General features: G+C 41.4%; 1 protein-coding gene across 6 annotated transcripts in view; it reads left to right on the forward strand.

The window, feature by feature from the left end:
- Window positions 1-18,242, forward strand: part of egfra (epidermal growth factor receptor a (erythroblastic leukemia viral (v-erb-b) oncogene homolog, avian)) — a 285,503-nt gene that overhangs the window by 150,417 nt on the left and 116,844 nt on the right. For all 6 annotated transcript variants that reach the window (XM_063044026.1, XM_063044027.1, XM_063044022.1 and 3 more), the window contains exon 2: window positions 11,297-11,448. In XM_063044026.1, coding sequence (XP_062900096.1) covers window positions 11,297-11,448 — 152 coding nt within the window. The remainder of the gene's footprint in view (window positions 1-11,296; window positions 11,449-18,242) is intronic.

The following is an 18,242-nucleotide window of genomic DNA, read 5'->3' on the forward strand; positions in this document are numbered from 1 at the left end:
TAAAGTATGCACAGAACTTAATTGAAAGTGTTTAAGTTCTCCACTTTGTAATTCTGTAGATATCAGAAGTAAAGCCATAAAGCTGAAATTGGCTTGTCCCCACAGTTACTGCATGGTAGTACTACATGCTCAGTTATACAGGGGCTCATGAAATTTCCATCTACTTGAGTGGCCTGCAAAGTACACTTCACATTGGAAAATTGAAAATTATAGAAATAACATCTGGTTATGAAAGGGCAATGATATAATTTATAAATACTTTTAATTTAAGGAAAATGCAGAATTGAGGAAAATTGATTAGTATTTTACATGATTAACAATTATTTAATGATCTTTTCAAAAACTTGTTCATCCATTTGTGCATCTTTTGTAAAGTGAGTTTTGTTTGTCGCTTTCTTTTTGATAAAGCAAGCCAATTATTCTACAATGCACATCAAGATTATTATGCATTGGTTATGTTGTGTATATTTTTCCTGCAAGTAAATGGTCACCTAGATTACATTAAAATTGCATAATGTAATATTTGACCAAAGTGATCAATGAAAATTGCTAACTGTAAAATGCCCAAGAAATTTTTTTGTGGAATAGTGTATTAGCTCTCTCCATTTAATAAATGATTTTGTTGCTTCAAGTGTTGTTCTGATTCTGCAATACTCTCTTGTCCTTGTGATTTATTAAGTCACTTCATGTTTTTTTTAGATTATGAAGATGTGCAGTCCTCTTTTATTGTCATTTAGTAATGCATGCATTAAGAAATGATACAATATTTCCTCCGGTGTGATATCACAAAACACAGGATAGACCAAGACTGAAAAAAACTAACAAAACCACGTAATTATAACATATAGTTACAACAGTGCAACAATACCATAACTTGATGAAGAACAGTCCACGAGCACAGTAAAAGTTCAGAGTCTCTCAAATGTCCCACATCTCACACAGATGGGAGAAGGAAGAAAAACTCTCCCTGCCACAGTCCGACTCTGAGTTGTCCGAAAACTTCGAGCCTCCGATCAGCTCTCCAACACCAAGTACCAAGCACCATCTCTATCCGAACGATTCGACTTCAATCTCAGTCGCTAGCAGCAGGCAAAGCTGGGGATTTTGGGGCCTACCCTCCGGAGATTCTCGATCGTGCAGTAACGACAGCAGCGAAAAGGCGTTTCAGAAATTTCTCCAGATGTTCTCTGTGCTTTCACATCTGTCTTCATCAAATCAGAATTGTCCATGGCCCCTATTTAATGGATATGATATCACTTCGCCGGAGGGCTGCGTATGCGCGGCGCGCTGCTCTCTCTCCTCCCGCCCAATTAAGGGAGGAACTTCAAATGGTAATACCAAGTCTGCAGTATAGTTCTGTAATGTACGTAAGGTACTACTAAACACAAGTATTGTGAGAGATGTGGATATGGTAGATTGTCAGTCATTTTCCCCAGAGTAGAAATGGCAAATATAAATGAGAGAGACTTAAGGCAAGAGGGGAAAGTTTAGAGAAGACTTGAGGCAATTTCTCTATTTTGTTTAACAGAGTGAGAGGCACCTGGAGCAGACTGTCGGGAAATAGTGGAAGCAGATACAACAGCAGCATTTAAGAGGCAGTTAAACAAGCAGAGACAGTCGATGAAGGGACATAGACAGTGTTCAGGCAGATGGGGTTAGTTTAAATTGACATCTTGGTTGCCATACTTTTGGATAAAGGGCAGGTTCCTTTGCTGTACTGTTGTGCTTTAGTGTAACTGAACAAACTAGTGCCTCCTACCAACTTATTTAAATGGAAATTAGATAATAATGTGGAATATCACTTCACTGAACTAGAAAACTAGCTAGTATTTAGTTTACCACTGTTTTGTAAGCAATGTGATATTAATAAACTCAAGAAATTCAGCAGATGCTGGAAATCCAAAGCGACACACACGAAATGCTAGAGGAACTCAGCAGGTCCGGCAGCATCTATGGGGATGAATAAACAGTCAACGGTTCAGGCCAAATCCCTTAATGTTTAGTGGAAATGTAGTCTGTTTAAAACCCAGAAGACGGGAAGTATTTAAGTTGAATTTCAGTGGAACAATATAGCCTACAGGCATGAATTCATCAAAATAATTGAGACTATAGGACATAGGAGTAGAATTAGGCCATTTGGCCCATTGAGTCTACTTAGTCATTCAATCATGTTTGATGCTGTGGCCAATCAATAACCTATCAATCTCTGCCTTAAATTCACCCAGTGACCTGGCCTCCACAAATTCACCACCCTCTGGCTAAAGAAATTCCTTCTCATCTCTGTTTTAAATTAGTGCCTCTCTATCCTGAGGCTCTGCCCTCTTGTCTTGGACTCCCCCACCATGGGAGAAATCCTTTCCTGGTCTACTCTGTCTAGGCCTTACAATATTTGAAAGGTTTCAATGAGATCCCGCCCCCCCCACCAATCCTTCTAAACTCCAGCAAGTACAGGCCCAGAGCCTCAAATGTTCTTCATATGATAACCCTTTCATTCCCAGAATCATCCTTGTAAACCTCCTCTGAAACATCTCCAATGCCAGCACATCCTTTCTTAGATAAGGAGCACAAAACTGTTCACAATACTCGAGGTGAGGCCTTACCAGTGCCTTATAAAGCCTCAGCAGCACAACCCTGCTGTTGTATTCTAAACCTCTTGAAATGAATGCTAACATTGCTATTGCCTTCCTCACCACCATCTCAACCTGTAAATTTACCTTTAGGGTTTACTGCACAAGGACTCCAAGTCCCTGAGCACCTCGGATTTTTGAATTTTCTCCCCATTTAGAAAATAGTTTGCACATTTATTTCTTCTACCAAAGTGCATGAACATGCATTTTCCAACATTGTATTTCATTTGACACTTTCTTGCCCATTCTTCTAATCTGTCTAAGTCCTTCTGCATCCTCCCTGTTTCCTCAACACTACCTGTCCCTCCTTCAATATTCATATCATCTGCAAACTAGGAAACAAAGCTATCTATTCCATCATTTAAGTCATTTTATACACAGCATAAAAAGAAGCAGTTCCAACACCAGACCCTGTGGGACACCACTATTCACCAGAAAAGAATCCTTTTATTCGCACTCACTGACTCCTACCAATCAGCCAATACTCTAACCATGCTAGTAACTTTCCTGTAATACCATGGGCTCTTAACTTGATAAGTAGCCTCATGTGACACCTTGTGAAAGGCCTTCTGAAAATCCAAGTATACAACATCCACCACATCCCCTTTGTCTATCTTACTTGTAATCTCAATGAATTCCAAGAGGCTCATCAGGCAAGATTTTCCCTTAAGGAAACCATGCTGACTTTGTCCGGTCTTATTCTGCGTCACCATTAAAGATTCGCTTAGGTGGTTTTGGCAATAATCTAGCTACTGGTATTACCAGAATGCATGTTTTGTCAATTAGTTGCCACAATGTCATTGACCTTGGATTCTTATAGTTTAATTTCTACTATTATCTTCAGGCAACAACCAAAAGCTATAAGCATTTTAGTGCCAACATGTTATTGGTTTTAAAAGTATATAATCTGGTGTGTGTGTGTGTGTGTCCGGGTCGCTTAGTCTCTAAAGAAAGCCTTTCTGGTATGGTATGCTTCCTGCTCATTAAATGCTTTTTTTTAAAGTTGATTCCTGATTGTAATATCAGAAAATATTAATTGCTGCTCTCTGATAATATCCATGTCACCGCTTTTGCTAATGGGAAGAACATGTAGCTTTGTAGAACATAGAACAATAGAGCAGAGGAACAGGCCTTTCAGCCTGTTGATACTAATTTGGAATGGATGGTGTACATGCACTCCTGTCATTGCTACCTTGATAAACACAACACAATCTTCAAGTGATGCTCCTTTATTATTCGTGGCATTGCCTGACAAATTGTCCTGTATTTCAAAATAAGATTCCTGATGCAACTTTAGTTCTTTGTCAGCAAAGAGAACGTAAAAGTGCATCCTTTGAACTGTAACGGAGTTTGAATTGTTTCTCGAGCAGTTTACATAAAGATTACATCCAATTCTGTTTGTCTTTTGACTTCTCCAATGAGGAACCAAAAGTGTTTTGATACTACAGTGATGGTAACTGGCAGTCTGTGGAGACAACATCTATAGTCTGCCTCTTTCTATCACTCAAAAGTATAGAATAAAGCCATTTCGTACACACAACATAGCACTATAGTGGAGCGAGAGGCCATTGAGTGAGTTGGAGACAATTCCTTGTGAACTTTACGCATCAGGTTTAAAAAGTGAGTGGGGCCGTTTGAGACTTTTCTGGGGAGCAGGAGATAGCTTGGGTTATCAGTAACTTAAAAAAGCAACTTTTTCAGGCCAATATAATGAAGGAGGTTCAAAGGTCGAATTTATTGTCAGAGAAATGTATACAATATACATCCTGAAATGCTTTTCTTTACAAACATCCACGAAAACAGAGAAGTGCCCCAAAGAGTGAATGACAGTTAAATGTGAGAATCTCAAAAGTACCCCCCAGCTCCCTCCTCCCATGCGTAAGTGGCCGCGAGCAACAATCCCCCCTCCCCCCACCAGCAAAAAAAACGCATACCAGTACCCTTACCGAGCGGAAGCGTGTGCTAAACAATAGCAAAAACACAGACCAAAGTTACCCCAGAGGTTTCGCATTTCATCTGACATTTGACAAACCACAAGTTCTCTCTCTCCCTGGCAAGGGAGAGGGAAGTGTCCCCCATTTTCACAGCGAGCAGGAGACGTAACAACAACCGGCTGTTTTATGATGTTAGAAGTCCATTTTGTCGCTTTTTTCAAGCTCTGTGTCCAAAGATCGCAGACCTCGGGTCTTCGGGCCCACAGAGAAAGATGATTTTCCAGCCTCCCCGACGACACACAAGTCTCCCACCCTGACACCGACCCTCAATCCACCCGTCTCCAGAGCCTTGAGATCTTAGGCCTCCAAACACAGTCGAGATTCTCAGGCCGAACTCTTGGCATGTCAAATAACGGCCAGTCATGGAGCCCCGAGAATGGGTCCCATTCCCGCAAAGAACCGAAGCCTGCATCTATCTCCAGGTTAGGGTCTTCAAAAGAACCCTGAAAGTGAAAAATAAAAATATTAAAGGTAGAAATAGAGCTGTTTCTGAAGATGCAAGCAGAGGAGTCGCCGTTAGGCGCCATTATCCTTCCTAAGCTCTGCTTCCAATTTTTAGGCAGAGTGGCCATTGTTGGGAGTGGGCCAGGGTTCAAGTATGAGGCTTTGGCTCAACAGGCTTAAGCGAGAACAGGTGGAGGCTAAGGGGGCTGAATTGTTTGGAATCATTAAGTCGATTGTAAAGCTTAAAAAGTTAGAGTCAAAGGTATAATAAGTTAGGCAGGATGGTAGTTAAGGCAGTGGATTGCTCTTCCTGTAAGATGCCGGATTGCAGGTTACCTAACCATTTCCTTGTTGTCTACGTTTGCAGGAAGTGAACCCCTCAATTTCAGCTCCAGACTGACAAAGTCAAGGAACCGGAGCTGGATGCAATAATCCAGAAGGCTAAGAACTTCATAGATGAGACTGACTGAAGTGGTCACACCCAGAGTGCAGGTTTCAGATGATAAATAAGTGACCACCAGGAGAAGTTAGTAGAGTAAGCAGTCAGTGCAAGTATATCCCTTTGGATGCTGCTGAGAGGGAGAGGATGACCTATCAGGACAGAGCAACAACTGCTAGGCCACTGGCTCCGTGGTTGGCTCTGGGGCTCAGCAGGAAAGGGTTAAGTTGATAGTGACAGGGGACTCAGTGGCTAGGAGCCAAACAGGAGATTTTTTGGCTGTGAAAGAGACACCAGGATGGTGTGTTTCCTCCCAGGCCCTAGGGACAAGGATGTCTCAGAACAGCTACAGAAAATTCTCGAAAGGGAGGGAGGATGAGCAGCCTAAGGTAGGAAGGGGAAGAGTTTGTGTGCAGTGAATACATGAAGTTAGGAAAGTGGCTGAAGAGCAGGATCTCCAAGGTATTACTTTTTGGATTACTCTCAGCGCCATGTACTAGTCAAGGCAAGAATGGGATGATAGTAGAGATGAATGAGTAGCTAAGGAATTATAGAAGTATGATGTTTTGGCCATTGGGTTCAAGGTTCATTTTATTGTCAAACTATGCATGTATGATACAACTCTGATACTTGTCTTTTCCAGATAGCCATGAAATACACATGAGAAAGTAAAAGAAACAAAGCTCACAGACCCTAGAATCCTTTATAGAAAGGATGCTGTGGCTTTGGAGAGGGTGCAGAAGCGGTTTACCTGGATGAGAGGGCATGTGCTACCGTGAGAGGTTGGACAAACTGGTGTTGATTTCTCTGGAGTTGCAAAGGCTGAAGGGAGATCAAGTAGAGGTTTAGATGATTATGGGAGCCACAGATAGAGTAGACACTGTGTCTTTTTCCCAGGGTTAAAATCTTTAATACCAGAGGGCATGCATTTAAGGTGTGAGGGGATAGTTTCAAAGCAGATGTGAGGGCTAAGTTTTTTACATAGTGATGGATGACTGGAATGTGGTGGCAGATGCTAATACAGTAGGGACTTTTAAGACGTTTAGGCAGACCCATGAGTGTGAGGAAAATGGAAGGAAATGGTCATTGTGTATGCAGAAGAGATTAGTTCAGTTGGCCATTTGATTACTAATTTACTTGTTTCAGTACAACATTGTGGATGGTAGGCCTATTCCTGTGCTATACTGTTCGATATGCTCTTGCTATTCACCAAGAATTGGTAATAATAGCACTTGTATTAGCTACATATGCTGTGTAGGTAAGTTTTCTGAATCAACTTATTCATTTTAAATGACACAAGTTCTTTTGAAAGCTATTATTACCCCACAGCTCACAGCAGTAATCACTAGGTTTGTAAGCTCAGCACTGCGGTAGTCGATCGTGCCTGCCTCTGTGTTACAGATGGCCAATATAACTTTTCTGTGGACTGACACAATGCACTTTCACATGCCCCCTTGCAATATGATCATCTGGTTGCACTCTGAAAGTTAATTCTCACCCACCCACCCACCCCCCACCCATCTTCCCACTACCAATATCTATCCTACCAGTTATCACCTTGAAACTACAAACATAAACTTGCAATAAAAGTACATTAAGAGAAGTTTATTGGATAGGATATTTTCTCAGCAACTCAGATTTCTGGGCTTTCAGCATGAAATAGCAGATTATGATCTGTCTCATCGGCTGTTCAGATAAATCTGCTTCCAAATCTAGCTGCCTATTTAAAGTCAGCAGGTGCAACACCACTCAAACCTGAACGAATGTTTGATGTATTATATGAATCTCAAGACAAAATAATCTTCCCCTTTTTCTCCATGATCGATCTGCAGCTTTTACACAGTTGACTACGCCTTCCCCCAATGCCATTCCATGCTTCCTGCTTCCATCCTTCCTTATCATATTGCAGTCAGACAACCACCTAGAATTTCATCTCTTCCAATGCCCACTCTTTTACCTTTGGTGATTCACAAGAACCTGTCCTTCACCTTTTCTTGTTTCTCCTTTATGATGTGCACAGGGATTAATCACGCAGTAGATACTGTGATCATTGGAAAATCCCATTAAAGCCTCGATCTTGGATCTTCCCACCCAAGGGAAGTCCTGGATCTAAATCTTAGAACTTCCACCTAAGCACACTTTCACAAGAAGGATTGCAGCAGTTAGAGAAGGCAGTTCACCATGATTTTCTCAATGCAAGTTATGGATGGGCAAGAAGAAACACTGGAGTCTTTCTGACTAACTCCTCTCTTGTCCAGCAGTGGAAATATTCTCCAGCTAATTGTAGGGAAGGCTGATGCCATTGTCCTCAATCCTCATTATAAGCTCCACCCCTTGGACATTAGCTCCACCTCTTGCTCACTCTCCCTGATATCTGTCTGAAACTGGACCAGATTCTGCACATATTTGCTGCCATGATTGACCCAAGAGGATTTGGAATATATGTCCACATCATTACTAACATTGTCTACTTCCACCTCTCTCTGGCTTTATCTTTGCCTCATCTGATCTGCAGGAAGCCACTTATAGGCCTTGGTTACTTCTTTATTGTTCCAGTTGTCTAGATCAATCTGGAATATCCTGATAGAACAACCATTTCATACCAGGAATTAGCCTGGATAACCACCTTTGGACTGTCTCCAATGCTAATTGTTCATTTTTAGCTAAGGGTGCCAAAACAGTGCCCAGTACTCGAAACCTTTGGAATAATGACTGGGTTTGATGTTTGCTGACTTAACTACTACGGCACCTGTGTTCTGACACTTTTCAGTTTACATGCAAGAACACCTGGATAACTCAACATTTCATTCATTTGCTTTCTTGCTCCATGTATATAATAATCGGCCAAAATACATACTTTGTGGCTTGATTTGAGTTTATTTTTGTTAACATTCCGGTGAAGCGCTCTGAGATGCTTTGCTGTATTAAAGAATTAAAGCACGGTAGCAAGTTATGACCCTGAGAGTCGTAAGTAAATCTTCCACTTAGAGTCTGAATTTTCACCCTTCTGCAAATTCCAGTGCAGATTGGATTCGAGCAAGTCTTAAGCTCAGTCATCAGACCAACCTGCTTATCAGTTTCCAAAGAGCAGCAAATGCTGGAAATTTGAAATTTGAAAAAAATATGCCAGAGATATTCAGCAGGTCAGGCAGATGTCAAATCAATAGTATAACAATTTGGAAAAGTAATTAGATGGGTTGTAAGTTGAAGAGAACGAGGTATGGAGAAAAGAGAGCATGTTACAATTCTACAGGTCATTGTGAAAAGACTCTTGGAATGTTGTTGCAGTTCTGGGTGTCCAGCTATAGGAAGAATGTCATCAATTTACAAAAGGTACAGAAAAGATTCACAAAGATGTTACTGAGACTGAAGTCTAAAACCTTGATAAACTTCTAGAGATATGTGTTGGAGAGTATATTAACTGGCTGAATCACAGCCTGGTGTGGAAGCACCAATGCCCTTGAATGCCCAATCCTACAGAAAGTAGTGCATACGGGCCCAGCCCATCACATATAAAGACATCCCCACCACTGAGCACACCTACACGAAACATTGTCACAGGAAAGCTGCATCCAATCAACAGGGACCTCCACCACCCAGGTCTCACTGCTGCAAACAGGAAGAACAGACAGGAGCCTCAGGACTCACACCACCAGGTTCAGGAACAGTTATTACCCCTCAATCATCAGGCTCTTGAACTAGGGGGGTTAATTTCACTCAACTTCACTTCATCATTGAAATGTTTCCATTGCCTATGGCCCATCGCTTTCAAGGACTCTTCATCTCATGTTTGGATACACTTGAGCACAAAGAATAAAGATCTGTAATGTTTTGTGTCTTTGATAATAAATTTATATTGAACTTTGAATTTTGAAGCCTAAGCTGAGCAGAAATGGCCAAGATCCGAAGTATTATTAAACCCAACCTTGGAGATTCGTTATTCTCACTCTGAGTTGGGTTTGAATCAATTAAAGATGGACATCAGACATTGTGACATTCCTCAGAGGGGATATGTTTGCACCATTTTCTGTTGGTGTAATTCCGTGCAATTTGAATGCTGGTTTGCAAAACAACAAAATGTCCATTTAGAAAATGAGAATTCTCATTTCCCTGTTTTGATAAAGATTAAAGCCTCTGAGGCTGTAAGAGAAGAGATTTATCCAGGCATGCCCAAAACATTCCCTTAAACAGGACTTTCAAGTTCCAGCACAGCCAGGAGCCAAGCAATGTAAACCATTTCTGCCTGGCTGGCACTCAAACCACAGCTATGATGTGAGTGTTGCAGTTGCTGTGTAAATGCATCAAGTGATCTACTTGCTCTGTTACTTCTGTTTCTGCTCAGGAAAAATCCCATTCCCTCCCTTCCTCCCATCTGCAGTTGCCACCTGACTTTCTGGCTTCTAACATTGAGGGAGGGAGGGAGGGAGGAGGTGTCGGGTGTGAAGTGTTTTCAAATTGCTAGCATCTGCAGTTCTTTATTGAATTTTGTTTGGCTCAGTACATAGAATAGGTCAGATTTCTGGAGGTGAATCCTCATGTTAAGATGGCACTACCAAACGTGTGTGACAGCTTGCTGGTAGTTAATAAGCTAAGAAATCTGACTAAAAACATCACTAAAAATTAACCTTTTCTGTGATCGATTGTGTTAAATTATGGCATCAAACAGTGAAGGGGCAAGTGATGGTGAGGTGAGTTTGGGAGATTTTATGTTGCAGCATCATTGCATGTGGAGTTCTGATTCCTGTACAGCTGACCCGGGAGCAAGGTTGGATTTCTCTGGGCATCGAAAGGAGAGGACAGGGCCTTGACAGAGGAGGTTCGGTGCCCGTGTAACTGTACCAGGTGCGAGGTTGGGTCACTCTGGCACCAAGCTGATGTGAAGGGCTTGAGAGTAACTTCGAGTTGGGCAATGGAATCTGGGCGCAGAGTGAGTCGCTGGGCAGTGTGGTCCGGGCCCGGAGCCTTTCACTGCAGCCAGGTCCTAGTGTGAGGTACGATATGCTTTTTAGATGCTTCAAACACCGGCCCAGATCAGAGGCAAGAGCCGATTTCACTTGCTCACTCCTCTCTCCAGCACGTCAGAAGATCATCTCCATGATACCAAGGCTATGAAGACCACCTTGACTGCTTGCTCCATGCTGCTCATATGATGATCTAATGAGCAAGGCTTTGGGGCTACTCCAGACTGCTCTGGGGTTTGGATCTTAGGACTCAGTTCTGGTTTGGAATGCTGTTCTTCGCTTCATCTACATTTGTATTGACTTGCTTTTTATTTTTCTTTTGCAATTGAATATTGCTCTTTTATTTTTATTTTTGTTCTTTTTTTCTTTAATTGTGTTCTTTCAGATTTCTTGCTTTGTGGCTACCCGTGAGCAAGCAAATCTCAAGTTGGTATAATTTATACAGTCTTTAATAATAAATGTAGTTGAATCTTAAGCTTGAAGTAGGAATAGGATATGTAGACTTGAATTTGACAGCAAATTAGAGATGGTAGCCTTCCGTCAATAATTACTAATCGACTTTGTGCTGATGTCAAGCCTTACCCAATACCTGACTGAGCATGTACTTACATTACAAGTGCCATGTGCTTTCAAATCTTTTGCTGTAGATATAGTTATTCACATATGTAACTTAGATTCATATAGGAGCTATTAATAAAACCAAGCAAAACGATATTGTTTTTACAGGATCTCTTCTGATAGAAATGATTTGTGTTATTCAATTGAATGAATAACACAATGAAAAGATTTGATGTAGACTGATGCTTATTTCATTTTTTATTCTTATCGCAGTTTGTTCAGGAATTGAAAACAAGCTCACGCTGCTGTCAAATGTGCATGACCATTACAGCAACCTTCGTCGGACTTACAACGCTTGTGAGGTAGTGATGGGAAATCTGGAAATAACGTTCCTGCAGCCGTATCATGACGTGTCCTTCCTTGAAGTAAGAGCCCTCATTTATGGTTTTCACTTTCAAAGTTGAGAGCAGCCATTTATTTCAGCAGTTTGTTTCATAGAATTTATTTATCCTTGTCCATGTGTAATTTACTCATTCTATCTCATTTTTATTTCCACTTCGACACCCTGACTAGCTGGGTCACCCTGCCACTCCCGTCCATCCATCTCGGTCACCCCCACTTCTCAGTCATTCCCACCACCTGTTCTCTGTACACCCACTCTGCCTTAGTGCTCTCTTTTCCTACCACCACCATCACCACCCCACTTCCCTTCCATTGCTCCCACTGTTTGTCTGCCACCTGATCTACCAAGCTGTCCAGCATTTTTTGGTAGATTAGGTGGTTTCAAATTGCTGGCATCTACAGTCTTTTGTATTTCAATTGCAGGTGAATTCTCATGCTTATTATTGTTATAAATAGTTTCATTCCATGTTTTAATGAATCATCAAACATAAAAGAAGGAAAATGCTAATCCATTTTGCAATTTCATGATGTTTCACAACCTATCAGGTAACTGGTAGTTGAGGCATTCAGTTTGAATGCTAGGGTATGCACCACTAAGGTAACACCTTTGAAACTCATGAGTGAATAATCTGTTTTCATCATCAAGGATAACTATTGGTTAAGATTCCAGGCAATTTTTCCTGGCCGCCTCTTTGTACAGCTTAATAGGATGTCTTGCCTCGCTTGAAAAGATTGTGATGTGAGGATTGAAACAGTGATTTTTCTGACAGCCCAGGTTATTAGTGTAAGGCATTATCTTAAGTGTCAAAAGACTTCTTTTTCGTAAATTGCCTTAACTGAAATTATTTAGTAAATACTTTTCATCAGATGAAGTAACCAAACTGGATTTCTTTGGTTACTGCAACTTATAAAACGTGACAAGATATGTAAGCATAGAACAATATACAACTCTAACCCATACCCAATTATTCAGTGAGCCCTTTCAGCTAATTTTTATTGTTCCGTAGCTGAGTGTGGTCGACTTAGTCCTGAATGTGTTGGAGATCCTTAGCGGTCCAGGCAGTATCTCTGAAGAGAGAAACAGTTATCTTCTCAGTCCTCAGTGCCAAATGTTCTCTGAATATGCTGTGAGCTAAAATGGCTTTCACACTAGCTGCTGTCATACAAGTTATTGTGCGTGTGGTTCTATATATGATCAATTTGCTTCTTGTTCAATTAAGTTTACAGTCCAATACAGCTGGTCATCTTCTAATTCATTTTAGACTATTATATTGTATGATAAACAGTTTTGAAATTTAAATGCATCTTGTCCATAGAGTTGGCCTTGTCTGCAAGACAAGTCTACTTAATTTTTTTGCTCACTTTTTTCATATGGTTGAGAGCAGTGGTTCCTAAACTAATTTTGGATTAGTGGCCCCCGTCCCCTCCACTTGGGTCCCAGACCACATCCCTAGCATTCCGCTCTCACTTACCGGCTATTACATAAAAGCTTTAAAGAATTTTAATTTACAGTACTTGGTGAATGAAAACAGGAACTGCAAATTCAAAACAGTGACAAACAATTTAAAAATTATTCACATCTATATAGATCTACAACTAAAATTATTTCTTTTATTTAATTACAAAATAAACAATTTAAATCAGCAATTTTAGAGCATACATAAGGGGTCCAACTATTTGCCACTTCGTTGCTTTTTCACCTTTCAATGAGATGGATGTGCTTGGTGCAGCGATGTCAGCTTCTCAACATCAGGCTGAACGTTTCTCTGAAGGAGTCTCAGATGCCCATATTCAGTCATTTGCAGTCTGGTTCGTTGCTTTGAAAGAAGTTGGGAGACTGCACTGAAACCGAGCTTCACTGTTGGAAAGGCAACAAAGGAGTGTGCTGACTTTTTTCCACAGCGAAGGGCAGCATTCAGAGATTTCTTCCAGCAGCCAGAAGTCTTTATGGTTGTGTTTTTGGTTTTTATTTATTTTCTTTGAACCTTGACTCAGAGCTTTGACCAGCGGTCAATCCAGGCATCGAAGTTTGGAGAGGAAGGGGCTTCAGTCAGATCCGCTGTCCGAGAATAAAAGGCAGGAGCTCATTGTGGCAACATAATAGAGCTTTGATCAGCAACCAATTGGCGTTTGGGATTGATTGGTTAGAGCAAATTAAAGGAAGGCAGGGTCAAGCTCAGTGGACAGAGTCAGACTGGTGATCTTAAGGCTTTAGCTCTTCCAGGCTTCAGTGAAAAGAGGCTTCACTCAGAGAAAGCAAAGGAAAGAAAAGTTCAAGTATTTTCCTTCTCTTTATATCTGCTCATCTAGGTAGAGATGACAGACAGGACCTCTAGTGTCCCTGATGACTACAACCGTGAAAAGTGCATCCAGCTGCAGCCTCTAACAAACCGTGTTTGAAAAAGTTGGAGCTGGAAATGAATGAACTCTGCATCATACAGGAGACTGAAGGGTTGATAGGACATGTAGAGAGGTAGTTAGACCCAAGGTGCAGGACACAGGAAACTGGGTGACAGTCAGGAAGGGGAAAGGCGTTAAAGAGCCAATGCAGAGTATCTTTGTGGCCATCCCCCTCAACAACAGGTATATCACTTTAGATACTGTCAGGAGGGATAACCTTACAGAGGAAAGTCACAGTGGTCAGGTCTCTGGCACAGGGTCTGCCTCTGTGACCCAGAAGGGAAGGAGGGGGGAAGAGCAGGCATGCCGTGGTGATCGGGAACTTGTTAGTTAGGGGAACAGACTGGAGGTTCTGTGGGTGAGAACGAGATTCCCGGATGGTATGTTGCCTCCCGGGTGCCAGGGCCTGGGATATCTCGGATCGAGTCGTCAGCATTCTCAAGTGGGAGGCAGAACATGCAGGTGTGGTGGTCCATGTAGGTACCAATGACATGGGTAGGATGAGTGACAAGATTCTGAATAGGGAGTTAGGTGCTAAGTTAAAGGGCCAGACCTCCAGGGTTGGAATTGATGGGCTTGTTGCAAGGTTTGCAGAGGATATGAGAATAGTTTCTGGGGTAAAGTAGTTTTGAGGAAGTAGAGAGACTACAGAAGGACTTAGACAGAGTAGAAAAATGGGCAAAGAAATGGCAGATGGAATACAGTGTCAGAAAGTGTATGGTTATGCACTTCGGTAGAAGAAATGAAAGGGTTGACTATTTTCTAAATGGAGAGAAAATATAGAAATAGGAGGTACAAAGGGACTTAGAAATCCTTGTGCACGATTCCCTAAAGGTTAATTTGCAGGTTGAGTCTGCAGTGAGGAAGGCAAATGCAATGTTACCATTTATTTCAAGAAGGCTAGCATATAAAAGCAAGGATGTAATGTTGAAATTTATAAAGCACTGTTGAGGCCTCGCTTGGACTGTTATGAGCAGGTCTGGGCCCCTTATTTTAAAAAGGATTTGCTGAAAATGGAGACGATTCAAAGGAGGTTCATGAAAATGATTCCAGGAAATGGCTTGTCATATGAACAATGTTTGATGCCTCTGGGCCTGTATTCACCAGAATTCAGAAGAATAAGGGATGATCGCATTGAAACCTGTGGTGCATAGTTCCCTGAAGGTGGAATCTCATGTGGATAGGGTGGTGAAGAAAGCTTTTGGTATGCTGGCCTTTATAAATCAGAGCATTGAGTATAGAAGTTGGGATGTAATGTTGAAATTGTACAAGGCATTGGTGAGGCCAAATTTGGAGTATTGTGTACAGTTTTGGTCACCGAATTATAGGAAAGATGTCAACAAAATAGAGAGAGTGCAGAGAAGGTTTACTAGAATGTTACCTGGGTTTCATCACCTAAGTTACAGAGAAAGGTTGAACAAGTTGGGTCTTTATTCTTTGGAACATAGAAGGTTGAGGGGGGACTAGATAGAGGTATTTAAAATTATGAGGGGGATAGATAGAGTTGACATGGATAGGCTTTTTCCGTTGAGAGTGGACAACGAGGACATGAGTTGAGAGTTAAAGGGCAAAAGTTTAGGGGTAACATGAGGGGGAACTTCTTTACTCAGAGAGTGGTAGCTGTGTGGAACGAGCTTCCAGCTGCAGTGGTTGAGGCAGGTTTGATGTTGTCATTTAAAGTTAAATTGGACAGCTATATGGACAGGAAAAGAATGGAGGGTTATGGGCTGAGTGCAGGTCGGTGGGACTAGGTGAGATTAAGAGTTTGGCACGGACTAGAAGGGCCGAGATGGCTGTTTCTGTGCTGTAATTGTTATATGGTTATATGGTTAAAGCTATCGAATGGTGAGAGACCTTGATAGAGTGAATGTGGAGACGATGTTTCCTATGGTGGGAGAGTCTAAGACCAGAGGGCACAACCTCAAAATAGAAGGACATGCTTTTACAAACATTTGTAGAATAGAGGTGAGGAATTTCTTTAGCCAAAGAGTGGTGAATCTGTGGAATTCTTTGCCACAGGCAGCTGTGGAAGCCAGGTGTTTATGTATATTTAAGGAAGAGGTTGATAGATTCTTGATTGGTTAGGGCATGTAGGGATATAGGGAGAAGGCAGGAGATCGGGGCTGAGAGGAAAATTGGATCAGCCACGATAAAATGGTGGAGCAGAGTCGATGGGTCAAGGAACCTAATTCTGCTCCTCTGTCTTAAGGTCTTATCATCTTAAAATCATTTCATAGCAAGATCCGTACTTCATCCACCATTCGTGTCAATTCTTCATTACAATGTTCCAGAATGGATTTCTTACCCAATCTGGAAATTGGATCGAGAGAAGATCCTGAAATCTCTCTGATCTGCCTGGATGCAGCTCATCCAGGTGGGCACAGTATAATTTCATCCTATGTTCTTTCTCTTCCAACTCAGAGAGGCTCAGAAATTGGAAAAGGTCAACAATACACTTAAATAGGGATAATTTGGACGGAAATGTGGAGACTGGTTTGACTTCGATCAGATTCACTTAATTTTCTTACAATTGATGGTTGATTTCATTAAACTTTGTGAATAATTCTGACATATAAGCAATGTCATGCCTCATATTCCTGGGTTGATTACTGAATGAAGCATTCAAGTCTTTGAAGAATTTTACTACAGTTTCAAAAAGTGTATATAAGTGTTTCAGCCATTTTTGTTTTGAGAGCCATTTGACTTCTGTGTGCAACAGCAAGTGTTCAAACTGTACATTGTTCTCAAAACAAAGCTCTAGATAGATTGATGGATATTTTATTGATCCCAAAGGAAATTACAGCATCACAGTAGTATTACAAGTGCACAGATATACAAATATTAGAAAAGATGTAAGAAGGAATCAAAAAAAGTTGCCTCAAACAGTCTAGTAGGAGGGGGTCATCACTTCCCTGGCTATAGGTTGACTCATTATCGAGCCTAGTGGCGGAAGGTAAGAATGACCTCATATAGTGCTGTTCGGAGCAGCACGGTTGTCTTAGTCTATTTCAACCAAGGTTGCGTGCAGAGGGTGAGAAACATTGTCCAGAATTGCCAGAATTTTCCATAGGGTCCTTTGTTCTACTGCAACCTCCAGTGTGTCCAGTTTGACAACTATAGCAGAGTCGGCCTTTCTAATCAGTTAATTGAGCCTGTTAACATCACCCGTGTTGATGCCGTTGCTCCAGCACACCACCGCATAGAGGATTGTACTGGCGACAACACACTGATGAATATGGGAAGGAGAGGCCTGCGTACTCCTAAGGACCTCAGTCTCCTCAGGAAGTAGAGGCGACTCTGGCCCTTCTTGTACACAGCCTCCGTGTTGGTGCTCCACTCAAGTCCGTCATCCAGATGTTCCCATAGCTACTTGTAGGTCCTCACCACATCCACGTCCTTACCATCAATAGTAGCGGAGCAGTGCAGGCAGCGTCTCTAGAAACAGTCAATTATTGATTTTATTTACCGCTGTGATAATGGTATTTAATAATTTATGCAGCTCATCACTTGGGTATTTTGCAACAAGGTGTTGTATGTGAATTCCACAGTGAATGGTAATTATGTGAGTTACAGCTTTTTTCAAGAAAGTAATAACCCCACAGTGGTGTCTTGTCATTGGTGCCCCATCTGTTGCGCTAGCGAGAATGTCTTTCTCTTCGAAAAATTGTTCAACAATCCGAAATATTGACTCCCCTTTCGTATCTGTTTTGAATCACCTTGCAAATAACAACTGTTGAACTATGTTTTCATCTTTCATGAAGCAAAGATAACCAGGAAGCAATGTTTCATTGCCTGGTAAAGTTGACTCATCGAACTGCAGAGCAAATTCTGTTGTCAAAAGTATGTTACACAATGTATCTCCCACATTCTCAGACATTCCATCATCTTTGAACAGAGTTGTTGCTGAATGGAGTCGCTTTAATTATTTGCTCTGGTGACCTGTGCAAGATCATACTCAGAACCTTCCTTAGTGCTGGCAGGATTAGTTCTTCTCCAGTTTTATGGGACTTTCCAGAATTAACAATGAACAAAGTAATGTTGTATGAAGCAAACAAACCATCGCACTTCTGTTGTGGAGTGCTGTTTTGAAGTGTTTTTTCATTTCTGAAAGTTTTCAAAAATTGACAGAAAATAAGCCAGGTTCTTGTTTGTTTTATTAGAGTACATTCTCTTCAAATGTTCAAGGACCCTGAACAGTTTCATTGCCTCATTTGAAAAAAACTTTTTTCACACAACATACACATTGGCTATTGTTAGTCACTTGGTGCTGGTATGAACCCATAACCATATAACAACCATATAACCATATAACAATTACAACATGGAAACAGGCCATCTCAGCCTGTCTAGTCCATGCCAAACTCCTACTCTCACCTAGTCCCACCAACCTACACTTGGTCCATAACCCTCCATTCCC

The sequence above is a fragment of the Mobula hypostoma genome, chromosome 3, assembly GCF_963921235.1.
Source record: "Mobula hypostoma chromosome 3, sMobHyp1.1, whole genome shotgun sequence".
Taxonomy (NCBI): Eukaryota; Metazoa; Chordata; class Chondrichthyes; order Myliobatiformes; family Myliobatidae; genus Mobula; species Mobula hypostoma.